The 13,113-nt window shown below is 39.8% G+C and overlaps 2 protein-coding genes across 2 annotated transcripts; both read left to right on the forward strand.

Moving 5' to 3' along the window:
• The first annotated feature begins 893 nt into the window (after positions 1 to 893).
• On the forward strand, positions 894 to 6,065 carry LOC139601687 (olfactory receptor 6B1-like). The gene is made up of 3 exons (XM_071450875.1): positions 894 to 991; positions 3,667 to 3,742; positions 3,830 to 6,065. Exon 3 carries the CDS (start codon positions 3,919 to 3,921, stop codon positions 4,876 to 4,878), a length of 960 nt encoding a protein of 319 aa, XP_071306976.1. The 5' UTR covers positions 894 to 991; positions 3,667 to 3,742; positions 3,830 to 3,918; the 3' UTR covers positions 4,879 to 6,065.
• Positions 6,066 to 8,639: 2,574 nt separating this feature from the next.
• Positions 8,640 to 12,205, forward strand: LOC139601540 (olfactory receptor 6Y1-like). The gene is made up of 3 exons (XM_071450667.1): positions 8,640 to 9,553; positions 11,524 to 11,573; positions 12,153 to 12,205. The coding sequence occupies exons 1-3, from the start codon at positions 8,640 to 8,642 to the stop codon at positions 12,203 to 12,205; spliced, it is 1,017 nt and encodes a 338-aa protein (XP_071306768.1).
• Positions 12,206 to 13,113: the final 908 nt, after the last annotated feature.

Below are 13,113 nucleotides of genomic sequence, written 5' to 3' on the forward strand. Positions count from 1 at the left end.
GCAGTTGAAGTTTCTCTTATTTCTCCTTCTTTCTTTCTTGGTTTCTGTGTCAGTGATCTTGGTAGGAAATTCTTTCAGGGGTAAACGTGGATCCTCTGATCCAGCTGCTCTCTGGCTCACAGAAGTTGCTGTAAAACCTCTTCCACAATTTAATGTATGGAGAAACTAAAGCACTGATAAGTGAAGAGTTTGGTCAGAGCTCCCCATCATGAGCCACCAGTAAGGTACAAATGTCCTGAATTCTGCTCTGATGCCTTGTCACACAGACAGCAGTGGCTTGGGAGAAGGGAGAAAAAAAATATGAATAGTGCTACAATAGTTAGCACATAAAAAAATTAACAAGCAAACAACCAACAGCAGCAGAGCAACACCTTCCATGAGGTTTAGAACAGGCAGTTGAAGTTTCTCTTATTTCTCCTTCTTTCTTTCTTGGTTTCTGTGTCAGCAACCTTGGTAGGAAATTCTTTCAGGGGTAAATGTGGATCCTCTGATCCAGCTGCTCTCTGGCTCACAGAAGTTGCTGTAAAACCTCTTCCACAATTTAATGTATGGAGAAACTAAAGCACTGATAAGTGAAGAGTTTGGTCAGAGCTCTCCATCATGAGCCACCAGCAAGGTACAAATGTCCTGAGCTCTGCTCTGATGCCTTGTCACACAGACAGCAGTGGCTTGGGAGAAGGGAGAAAAAAATATGAATAGTGCTACAATAGTTAGCACATAAAAAATTAACAAGCAAACAACCAACAGCAGCAGAGCAACACCTTCCATGAGGTTTAGAAAAAAGAGGGGAAATTGTTCCCTCTAATTCTGTTCCCAGCTCTCTGGGGCTTTGAAGGATAATGTACTGGGAGATATTTTAGCATCCTGGGAAATCTCCTGCTCAGCTGAAGTGACAAAAGCCTGCAGGAACTGTTTGTGCTCTCTGCTTCTAACAAAGCAGCCACCAACAAAGCAGCTTCCAGCCACTGGAGAGAAGCAGAACAGCACAGGGGTAAGGTTTAGCTAAATGGAGGAGAGAAAAACATAGATATGATCTCTTGTTAGACAAAAAGCCTTTAATTTCTTTTTCTTTAGGTTTGTTAGAGGTGTTTCTTCTCATCTGATCTCACCTGAGCTCTAAGAATTCCAAGGTAAGTTGTGAGTGTCTTGGAAATGGCATCCCCAGTTTTTATCAGGAATTGGAGCAGGACAAGGGGGAATGGCTTCAAACTGAAAAGGAATAAGTTTAGATTAGAAATAGAATGAAATTCTTCCCTGGCAGGGTGGGCAGGCCCTGGCACAGGTGCCCAGAGCAGCTGGGGCTGCCCCTGGATCCCTGGCAGTGCCCAAGGTCAGGTTGGACGGGGCTTGGAGCAGCCTGGGATAGTGGAAGGTGTCCCTGCCATGGCAGGGGTGGGTTGGGATGGGCTCTAAAATTATTCCAACCCAAAACCCTCTAGGATTCTCTGATTCTGTGATTCTGGGATGCTGTGAGCACTTTTCAAGAGAAACATGGGCATGTTTGTTAAAGTGTGAGAGAGAAGAGAGAGGGATTGCTTGGAAAGGAAAGCAGAGCTGGATTTAACAGAATAAAAGACCAGAAATATGGAAATTTCTTATTGTACTTTATGTGCTTTTAAAAATCTTACAACCTCTGTTGAGAGTATAAGTTAAATCTAACCTTTCCCTCACTCTGTCTCTGTGTTTTCTATGCAATAGCAGTGCTTCTGAGCATGTTTATGTGGTAAAAAAGGCATTTCTATTCTACTTTCAGTGGACTAGAATGTAAAAAAATCATCATTATTTTTACATTGAAAAGGTTCATTCTTGAAACATGGAAATTTTCTTTCTGTGCCACCAGAGAGTGATTCTGTTAGTTGAGGGCAGGAACCTGAAATGCTCCAGTTAATCACCCTTTTAAAATTAAAAGTAGTGTCAGTCAATTCTGACACTTTAAATTATTTTAATTTAAAATCAAATTAGTGCCAGTCAATATTCTAAGGTACTTTAAAGTAGATCTGGAATTTTTAAAGCCTATAATAGAATGGGGAACTATAATTTTTCTTTTCTCTTTTTGATATCCTTTTGCTTCAGGCACTTTTCAGTTATGGTTTGTATTGTACAGCATGCTAAATCACTTAAACTAGGGTTTTCCCTTGTATTGCTTGAATCTCTACTGGCTACACTGGAAAATGAGTTACCTGCCTTTCCTGTCAGAATTTACCACAGCTTAAATCTCATGGAAGGCTGGGAGATGTGAAAGCCACCCTTAAAAATGAAATTGTATTTAGTATTCTGTCACTTTATTATCTGGAAGCAGTGATGCACTCGTAATGAAATAAGTAATTATGTAATCAGATTGATTCTACACAGATTATCCATATGAAAGGGAAAAATCCTAATTTGAAATAAATATTTTGAAACCCAAAGACAAATGAATAATGATATCACAAAAATATATATTTCCTTCTCTTCAGGACATAAATGGATTTTTTTCTCTTAATGTTTTATATGAAAAATATTTTGTGAATAACAAATACTGAATATCATTCAAGAAAGTCAGTTGAGTATTGGATAGGAATGTGCAGGAATAGATAAAAAAAAGTTGTTTGAAATCTTCCCTAAGAAGCGGAAATAAGAGGCATAAACATCAAACTTCAGGTATTTTGTGAAAAATTAGGATTAATTCTATCAATAAATGCAAAAGAAAAATGATGGATGGCTACTTTAATTATTGTAGTCTAAAACTATGTAAAAACTGTTATCTGGGGGAGAAGTGGCCTATTTTAGTCAATCCATTGAAAATGAGAGAAACTTTCAGCTGCACAGGTCCTTCCCAATTTCAAAAGAAAACCCCAAATCCATAAATCCCTTAACCCTAGCAAACTTATTGAAAGTGCTCTGTGTGGGAGAACAAACATTTATTTTCTTCTGCAAATATTCAGGAGCAAGGGAGATGTGAAACAGCTCAAGCCAAGTTTGCTGTGCATGAGTGCAGGACTGTGCTTGTCTGGGGGGTAGCTCAAACTGAGATCAAATACACATTTAATGATGTTGTCTCTTCCCCTCTGACTGTGTTTTAAGTGAAGATAAGGTCTGTGAAGAAATCAGTGAAGCCCAAATATTTTCTTGGAGGCAGGATCTGAATCACCAATCCTGCTGTAGGCCACAAAAAAAAAAAAAAAAAAAATCAGAAGTTAAATTATAAGGAATGGTTAAATAATAAGGAATGTCAATGAAATAACTGGTGTGGAATGTCTAGTTAAACTGTATATTTGAAAGTCAGGTGTGAAGAGGATGCTTGGGGGAGATAATACAAAATGTTCCCCTATTTCTTTCCTTTTTGCTCCTCATACATTCTACTGTATTTGCAGGGATTTTCGTGGCAGGGAGGAATGATGAATCTGAGTCCATGTTCTCAGAAGGCTTATATTATATTATATTATATTATATTATATTATATTATATTATATTATATTATATTATATTATATTATATTATATTATATTATATTATATTATATCATATCATATCATATCATATCATATCATATCATATCATATCATATCATATCATATCATATCATATTATATTATATTATATTATATTATATTATATTATATTATACAGAAAGTATACTTACCAAATGCTAAAAAGATAATAATGAAAACTCATCATTCTTTTTAGAGTCTCGACACAGCTTGGCACTGATTGGCCAATGAGTCAAAACAACTCACACCAGAATCCAATGAAACAATCACCTGTGAGTAAACAATTTCCAAACACATTCCAGATGAGCAAAACACAGGAGAAGCAGATAAAATAATAATTGTTTTCCTTTTTCTCTGAGGCTTCTCAGCTTCTCAGGAGAAAAATGCTGAGCAAAGGGATTTCTTAGAAAATGTAAATACTACAACATTCCATGTCTTCAAGGTCATCATGGCACAAGAAAATGATACCCACATCCATGAGTTCATCCTCCTGGGATTCCCCACCAGCAGAGAGCTGCAGGCTGTGCTGTTTGTCATTTTCCTGGCTGTGTATTTGCTGACTGTCACCGAGAACATGGTCATCATCACTCTGATCATCACCCACCCCCAGCTCCACAAGCCCATGTACTTTTTCCTGGGCCACCTCGCTTTCCTTGAGGCCTGCTACATCTCAGTCACCGTTCCCAAGCTGCTGCTCACCTTGGTGGTGAGGAACAAGAACATTTCCCTCACGAGCTGCATGGCCCAGCTGTACTTTTTCATCGCCCTGGTGTGCACTGAGTGTGTCCTGCTGGCTGCCATGGCCTACGACCGCTACGTGGCCATCTGCGCCCCGCTGCACTACGCCCTCGCCATGGGCCACAGGGCCTGCCTGCAGCTGGCCACGGCCTCCTGGCTGCTCGGCTTCCTCATAGCTGTGCTCAAGGTCTCCTTCATTTCCCAGCTCTCCTTCTGTGGCTCTGGGGTCATCAACCACTTCTTCTGTGACATCAGCCCGCTGCTCAACCTCTCGTGCGCCCAGCGGCGCCTTGCCGAGACGGTGGATTTCATCTCGGCCTTGTTTACTCTGTTGATCCCCCTCTCTGTCATCATCGTTTCTTACACCTGCATAATCAGAACTGTTTTGCTCATCCCCAAGGCTCAGAACAGGAAGAAAGCCTTCTCCACATGTGCTTCTCACCTGGCTGTGGTCATCATTTTCTTCTCAGCCACTCTGTTCATGTACGCGAGGCCCAGGAGCGCAGGCTCCAGGGATCTCAACAAGCTGGTTTCCATCATTTACACCATTGTCACCCCAATGCTAAACCCATGCATTTACTGCCTGAGGAACCAGGAGGTGAAGGACACTTTACTGAAGGTCTTGTGTAGCAGGACTGCTCTCTCCAGAGTTTCTGCCTCTGATCACTAATGAATGCTTGGGGGATGATCTTCCAGCTGAATGTGTCTGAATCCTATGAAAACCTAATAAGATTTTTACTTTGACAGAAAGGGTTATTGGGATTCTCCAGTTACTGGTTATTGGAGTTAATCTGCATGTTCAGCTAAAATCTCTGAATCTATGTGAATGTAAATGGTTTTTCTAACTGAACACATCACTCATCATTCCCGAGGAGTGGAAAAGGCAATAAACATAATTGTCTTCTCTGAATGTATTTTTTGGGTATGCATCAAAGAATAAATTGCATTCTGACCTTGATTCAACTGAATATGAAACTAGGATTCAAGAACTTGAGACACCAAATAAATAGTTATGTCAACTTTCTTCACGGGAACGAGGATGGGAATTTCAGTAATTCAGATAAAACCAGTCATTTTAGATAGCTGTGATAGGAGACCATGAACCACCACTGAGAAGTTTCTTCATTAACTTCAAATAAAACTTTGGGAAGTAGCTCAGATTCAGAAACCAAACATTTACTTTTGAGGAAGAGGGTTAATTTGCACCATTCAATTTCCATTTTAAATGCTAAATGAGCCTCCTGATTTTTAAATGTTGTTTTCCTGTGGTCCTTCTACATTACTTAAGGAGATACAAGCACTGAGAGAACAATCAGTAGCCTAAACACAGATCTTTCCTAAAGGAACATTCAAAGGAGAGGGTCAGGAAGAATGTGAAGGTAATTTAACACACAGACACAAAATCTTGCACCAGCAGGCCTGATGGTAAATGATCCTGGGCTCTGTTTGTTACCCAGGACTACATCAACATTATTGTGTCCAGTTTGGCACTTCCCACTAGGAGAAGGACAAAATGGACATTCCAGCAGAGAGTTACCAAATGACAGAAGGGTGGGAGCACACAAAGAGAGACAGATGGGAGCAGTATTTTAAGTCTGGAAAAGACCACGTTGAGGAGGTTTTTAGCTGCAGTCTGCCACCACCTGGAGAGGGTTAGAGAGGAGGTAGAGGCAATTCTTAATTGGGCATGACTGAAAAGACAAAAGCAACAGGAACTTGTTCCAACCAATTAAATTTAGATAAGATAGAGTGATGAAGCACCACAACACAGTCCCAGAAAGGTCATGGAATCTCTGAGCTTTGCAAAGCTTGACTTGACAAGTCCCTGAAAAACCTGACCACCCTGAAATATGTTTGTGACAGCAGAGTCAGTTAAAATATTCTGGAATTAAAGCTGTTTTTCCAACCCAAGTTTTTGTATGATTCTTTGATCTGGATGTTAAATGGAAAAGTCTGTGGCATCCAACAGAAATGGATGTTTAGGGAAGTGAATTTGGCTGTAGGTACCCACAGAGCAGATTTCAACATTAAGCAATGTGTTCAGTTCTATCCAGGGAATGGATGCTCTGCACATGATCCACGTCACTCTTCACTGGGGAGCCAAGAGCTGGGTGCGCTATTCCACATGTGAATATATTTATAATTTATATTTTTATAGCATAACTCTGCCCATGTCTCTGTTACATCAGCTGTGCCTTGGTCTAGCTGAGAGCTGAAAATGTCAGAGGTACTAAAATCTCTCAGAGAAGCTGTTTAAGCACTGCTCTGACCTCACATCTAATGGCCTAAATAGCAGCTACTGAGTTGCAAATCATTGTTTTTATCCCCTTTTATAGCTTGTCACTGTTAGAACACAGCACAGCCTCCAAAACCCCATACTGAGCAAACCCAATAACTTCTTTTCATGCTTCATATACCCTGAGTCATATCTTCATATCCTAGCAGGCCTTGGTAAGCACCTCTCTAGTTCATCCACATTTTCCTTGAATTGCAGGGAAATTCCAGGAATTACAGATTTCCAGGAATTACAGATCCCAAAATTGGTCCATGGTAGCTGGACCCTCAGCAGCCTAACAGAAATGAGGTAAGAACTAACACTACTCTCCCTTCTCCATGCACTGACATTATTTTAAAGTTGTCTTCATGAGATGCCCTTACATTCCTGAGCATGTGGCTTTGGCCAGAAGTTAGAATTCAGCAGCACACCATAGGGTATGTCAAATGTCACTAGATTCTTACATATTTGCAAAATAAATCAAACTATGCCCCAACAGCCAAATAACTGCTGTAATTCCAGCTCTCCTAGATGTTAAACTCCCAATATTCTCACTGTATGAATGCAATTTTAGTCATGGTTCTGGCTTAAGGAAGATATCTAATTAATATGAGACCAAGTGGAGGGAGGTTTTACAAACAGCTGCTCCCCCCTGGCAGCATGGAGGGGACCACATCAGGTTTTGTACTCTTCATGCTACAGAGTCCTGCAGCAGCTCCTCAGCTCTGTTTGGGAGGCAGCTGACCTCATCAGGGGACAGATCAATGTTAACTCTGATCCTCCTTTTGCTCTGAACATATTTGCAGTGTATTATAAAATTCAGAAAATGCATAGCTTGGCTATTTGTGCCTCTGAAGATTGTACACATAACTCCAGTGTGGGTGAAACTACACTTATCCAAAATCACTCACTCCAAATGTGATTATCAGTTAAGGTCACTGATTTAGATTAGGGCACTAAAATATTTTTCTAGGTTACGTTTTGGTAAGAGACTGCCATATCCTCTGCCTCAGGGTGTGTTTTTACTTTCCTCTGCCCTATAAAAATGAGCAGACAACAGCTGCTATTCTTTCATTGTTCAGTGTCTCAGGAAAAAAAACCTTCAGAGTTTCTTCTGCCCTGCATGGAATCACAGAGGAAACAATAACACCCCTCCTCTTTCTGTGATTGCTTCCATTGGGAGGCTACTACAATTTCTGAATCAGACCTCCTGAGACACCACAGGTAAATAAAGAGTTGATTTCTCTGTGCTGGTAGAAATCACAGCACTGACATATCAGTCCACATCCAGCTGTACCCTACTGATCACATTCTGCAGGACCACTGGATTCCCACTACAGAAGGTTGAGGACAGTTTTGTTTTTAGCAGCACAGGCTGAGCCACTCTTATTTTTGAAGGATTAATTTGAGTTAGCTGCAAAGAAACCAGACCTAGAATTGGAATTTGCTTGCACTTATGCTGTATCTGAGATCTCTGTGTACCATCTCAATAGGTTTGTGTAGATGTAAGTGTGCTCAGAGCCAGATATAGAAACCTCTAGTGGGCTCCTTCAGGTGTGTTTGGAGAGGTTTTTTATTTTAAAAATGAATATAGCCTTATGGTGCTTCACACTTCTCCTAGAGTTCCTGGAAAATATAAAATATAACTTTAGAAATGTTTAGATGTAGAAACTAAAGCATTGGAAATGTGAATGTCTGTCTATAAGCTCATGACCTGTCACTTCTTTATACTGTATGAAAAATATATTAGCATCAGTCATTATTTGTCTAAGGTGAGATTTGTAATGTATATTTATCTCCATGAAATGTAAATTTGTAATGTATATTTATCTCCATGAAATGTAAATTTAAAAGCATGCTTTAATTTTTAAATTGAAACATTCTGAATTGAGCACATAAATTTCACAAAGTTCTGTAATGTATATTTATCTCAATGAAATGTAAATTAAAAAGGATGCTTTAATTTTTAAAATGAAACATTCTGAATTGAGCAGATAAATTTCACAAAGTTCATTTCTAAAAACCCAGCAAAAAAATATGACTGAGGTTTTACAGAGTCTTTAAGTGGTGGTGTAACTTATGGCTATGAATTTAAGCCTGGTAGTCAGGTGTATCAATTTATTGCAGGTGGATAAGGTTCATCTTTCTTCTGCAGAATGGGTGGGAGGAATGAAACCAAAGTCCTGTATTTCATTCTCCTGGGTTTTCCAGCCACTGGTGAACTGCAGCTGCTTCTCTTCTCTGCTTTACTTCTGGCTTATTTATTAACTGTGTTGGAAAACTTCCTTATCATTCTCGCCATCCGAAATAACCACAGCCTGCAAAAACCCATGTATTTCTTCCTAGGGAATCTGTCTTTCTTAGAGATCTGCTATGTCTCTGTCATTGAGCCAAAGATGATCACAGATGTCCTGTCTCGTGACAAAAGGATTTCATTCCAGGGCTGCATGGCACAGCTGCATTTCTTTGTGACTCTTGTTTGCACTGAGTATGTTCTGCTGGCCGCGATGGCCTACGACCGCCTTGTGGCCATCTGCAAACCCCTCAGGTACCCCCTCTTCATGAGCCACAAGCTCTGTGCCCAGCTGGTGGCTGCCTGTTGGATGTGTGGTTTGACCACCTCCTCCATCAAGCTGAGCTTTATAGCCAGGCTCTCGTTCTGTGATGTGGACAAAATCCATCATTATTTCTGCGACATTTCCCCCCTCCTGAACATCTCCTGCAGCGATTCCTCTTTGGCCGAGCTCGTGGACTTCACCTTGGCTCTGCTGGTCATCATGCTGCCTCTGTGCGCTGTGCTGGCCTCCTACATCTGCATCCTGATCACTGTGCTGAAGATTCCTTCTTCCCAGGGGAGGCAAAAGGCTTTTTCCACCTGCAGCTCCCACCTGGCCGTGGTGATTTTGTTCTACTCCACCACTCTTTTCACCTACGCCCACCCCAAGCTCATGTACACCTACCGTGCCAACAAGCTGGTGTCAGTCCTGTACACGGTGGTTGTGCCACTTCTGAACCCTCTCATATATTGCCTTAGAAACAAGGAAGTCAGGGTTGCCATGAGGAAGACTTTTACTTGCAGAAGAGACACCAAAGAAATCAACTGGAGAGTCCCACAGAAGGGGCTTTGCTCATGAAGATCCCCTGGGAGCACTGAGGAGATGAAGTCAGGAGGTCCAAACTTTAATTCATGCAACCACTGCTCATATTTCTTGAACTAAACCTTGATATATTTATGTATATACTATGGTTTTGACATGAGATGGGTGGGTTTGGGGTTTTTTTGCTTGTTTTCCCCCTAAGAATCTATGCTGTCACCCTTTCTTAAAAGTCTCCAGCTGAATGACTGCTCTGTTTTTAAAGGTGTTTGGAAATGCTGGAAAATAAAGCCCAGATTTGTTTGCTCTAGATAGAATAGAGTCCAGAAAACACTGTAAAATGCATGTGAAAATCAGCTAGATGTGATTTATTTAGTCCAAGATTTTGTGATTATCCCTTGAGAGAAATAGGCAGCAGATAAGGATGGAGAATTGTAACGTTCTTAGATTCCTGGTGTAGGATAAAAGGATCCTCTGAAGAGGAAAATGTTTCTAATATGGCATTAGAGAAGGTATAATGTGAATATTCACATGCTACAGCTGCATTGTCACTTGGCCTCTGTCTCAGCTCCACAACTCCTTCATGAGTTTTTAATTGAAATTTTGCAAGGTTTGAAGTTCCTTGAATGCAGTGATTTCTCTACACACATTGACTGGTTTTAAAGCACTGATCTGAAGTGATTGTTTTGAGATAATGTCAGGGAAATCCTTCAAATACACTGTGAAGAGGATTACCATCCAATTATTATGGGCTTTATGTAAACTATTAATAATATTCTTAGATAACCTGAAACAAATAATTCATAACCTATTCAACAGGGGTTCCTTAGGGAAGGAGAGAATACAGAAAAGTCTGACACAAACCTTTTGAGAAAGCAAGTTCCCTCTTGCATCTAGGCTTATTTCTGGAAGTTTTCCTAATAAACACTTTCAGAAAGTCAAGTACCTTTAAAGTACTGCAAATAAGTCACTACCCACAAGTGAAGAAGGTAAAACTAAGTCCAATCTCAGCTTTTGAGAAACTTTTCTGTTAATCTCACTCTCTGCCTGCAGATAAGATATACTGATAGGAATGTATGCAAATGTGAGATAGTCTGGGTTTAGAAGACACTGATCAATTGTCAGTCACAACATTTGGGAAGCCGTTATATCAAGAATAGAAACATCTATTTCATGCAGATTTATTTAAAACCACATGCCAAAACAAAGAAAATTGAATACAGTTTGCTGTAACTAAACGTGACACTCCAGTGCTGAGAAGAATGCGAGTTTGCTTTTTGGAAAGCAGCCATGTCCTGGGTGTGTGAGATACCCAAACAGGAGCTGGGAGATGTTTTCCCCTTCCTGGGGTGATTGCTCACCCCAGAGCAGGGTTCCCTTAGAGGCTGGGCCCTCACCTGGACCAGACTGCTCAGTGTCAGAGGTGAGTGCACTCCTGGAGGCAGAGAAGAGAACACATGGTGTGAAAACTTGCTTTTGTTCAGAGAAAAGAAGCATTATTGCCTGGGGAGAAGGCAAGGGTGTCTGTTCTATTTTGATAATCTGGAAGAGGTTTTACAGGGACTTCTGTGAGCCAGAGAGCAGCTTGAGAAGAAGATCCATGTTTACCCCTGAAAGAATTTCCTACCAAGGTCACTGACAGAGAAACCAAGAAAGAAAGAAGGATAAATAAGAGAAACATCAACTGCCTGTTCCAATCAGCACTTTGTTTGTCTCTGGTGACCAATGAGTAAAGTGTAAACTTATGAGCTTTGTAAGAATGTATAAAAAGCATCCAGGCTATAATAAAACCAGTTTGAAGCTATAATAAAACCAGTTTGAAGCCTTCTGAAAATGGAGTGTGTGGCTTTGTGTTGTCTCTGTCTCAACTACAACACAAGGAAGCAGATTCTAATGGTTAATGAGGTCTTGATTAGGTCCACAGTGTTTTGCTTAGCAGAAAAAAAAAAATCTACAAGGGGCAGGAAGGGTTCTGCATAAGAAGCAGAGAAAAAAGTAGGGGCAGAAGACACACAGAAACAGCTTTACACTTTATGGTTTGTGTTTGTTATTTTATTCCTTATATTTTTCTTATTTTGCAGGCAAAGGAAAATGGCACAAGGGAAAAATATCTCATTTGAGATTTCAGATGTCTGCTGTGAAGGTCCAGGACTCTGGAAACTGAATCCCTGGTGTTTTTTATGTACACTTATTAAAGTATATATAAGCAACATGCTAGGGAGAATGCTCTTAGAAGCAGCCAGAGGAAAGGCCAGTGATGTATTGGTTACAAGAGAAAAATCAGCTGAGTAGAAAAAATGTTCAGTATTTTTTGGCAATGTGTTCAAGAAACCTGAATTCCAAAAAAAACCAAACCTGGCTTTAATAACTGTACTGCAAGGTATGTGTGTATTGTGGTGTGTGAAATCTGAGCTTTGCTTTGTTAATTGTGGTGACAGAACTGGATTAAGAGTTTCTGTTTGCTCTTTTTTTCATTGTATAGAATGTAGTAATCAGGGCTTATGTATACAGTTAGTTCTTCTGGAAATTAAGGACATTATCAGGAAGCCAGTTTTTAATGTGTCTGCATTCTAGACTTTCTGTTTGATCAACCAAGGGGCAGACAGATCCAGAGACTTCTCAGGTGAATCAAAAATCTTCCTTTTTCACTGGCTAAAAAGTATCTCCAGCATCTTCCTTCTTAGCTGAGGTGTTTGTTACCCTCTTTAAAAAAGCATTGTCTTAAAGCAGTAGTAATTGTTATTTCAACACAATTTTGGATAGGATGTAGGATATCCTTCAATGGACAATATGCTTGATTTCTATGAAATTATATTTCATAAGTTTACACCTACTACATTTAAATCATTGACACTTACACATACAACCAGAACAAAAATAAGAATTTAAAAATCAGGTCAATGACATAAGCCAAGACCACACATCTGTTAAATGGCTGATGACAATGACACAGGATTTTGATGTTTTCTTTTACATTATTGTGGACAAAAGTATCTCTTTTTTTCTTATTCTCTTCTGGCTGGCTTTATTAATTTTTTTATCAGAACCAGCTACTTCTAAGGGACAGTTTTTCCCCTGTTTTGAAGAGGCAGGGTGAGACTAGAAGAATCACAATGTGGATACATCTATTTCTCCCTTTTGACAATATGGGAAGCTTTAGGGATTGTGAAATAATCCCAACAAGCTTGAAAAGGCTTTGACTGGATACTTGAGCTGACTGCCTAAACCTGAGCTCTCTGCACATAAAAATCCCCAGGAAAAGTAGCAAAAATATTTGATGAGCAAAGTTATGCAAAGAGAAATTCTTTCTCCAAATTTATTTCCCTTTTCTAAGACTTGTGGGTAAATAAGAACAAAGGATTAAATAGAACAAAGGATTAAATATATTAAATACCTTCTGAGGGTACCTAGAGGTGAGGTTGCATTTCAAGGACCATGGAGGGATAGCTGGAGAAATTGTTAAAAATTAATTCAATGCTTTTAAAAGATTAGGTACATGCTGGTTAAGAAAAAGGATCTAATGGAAATGACAGCA

This window comes from Agelaius tricolor, unplaced genomic scaffold (assembly GCF_023055355.1).
Source record: "Agelaius tricolor isolate 1412-34295 unplaced genomic scaffold, bAgeTri1.0.p SCAF_31, whole genome shotgun sequence".
Lineage (NCBI taxonomy): Eukaryota > Metazoa > Chordata > Aves > Passeriformes > Icteridae > Agelaius > Agelaius tricolor.

Excerpts from the sequence above, each read along its gene's own strand:
- LOC139601540 (XM_071450667.1), top strand. The coding sequence starts at position 8,640 with ATGGGTGGGAGGAATGAAACCAAAGTCCTGTATTTCATTCTCCTGGGT. Across the intron at positions 9,554-11,523 it reads GTTGCCATGAGGAAGACTTT|AAAAATCTACAAGGGGCAGG; the intron begins TACTTGCAGAAG and ends TAGCAGAAAAAA. Across the intron at positions 11,574-12,152 it reads CATAAGAAGCAGAGAAAAAA|ACTTTCTGTTTGATCAACCA; the intron begins GTAGGGGCAGAA and ends TCTGCATTCTAG.
- LOC139601687 (XM_071450875.1), top strand. The coding sequence starts at position 3,919 with ATGGCACAAGAAAATGATACCCACATCCATGAGTTCATCCTCCTGGGA.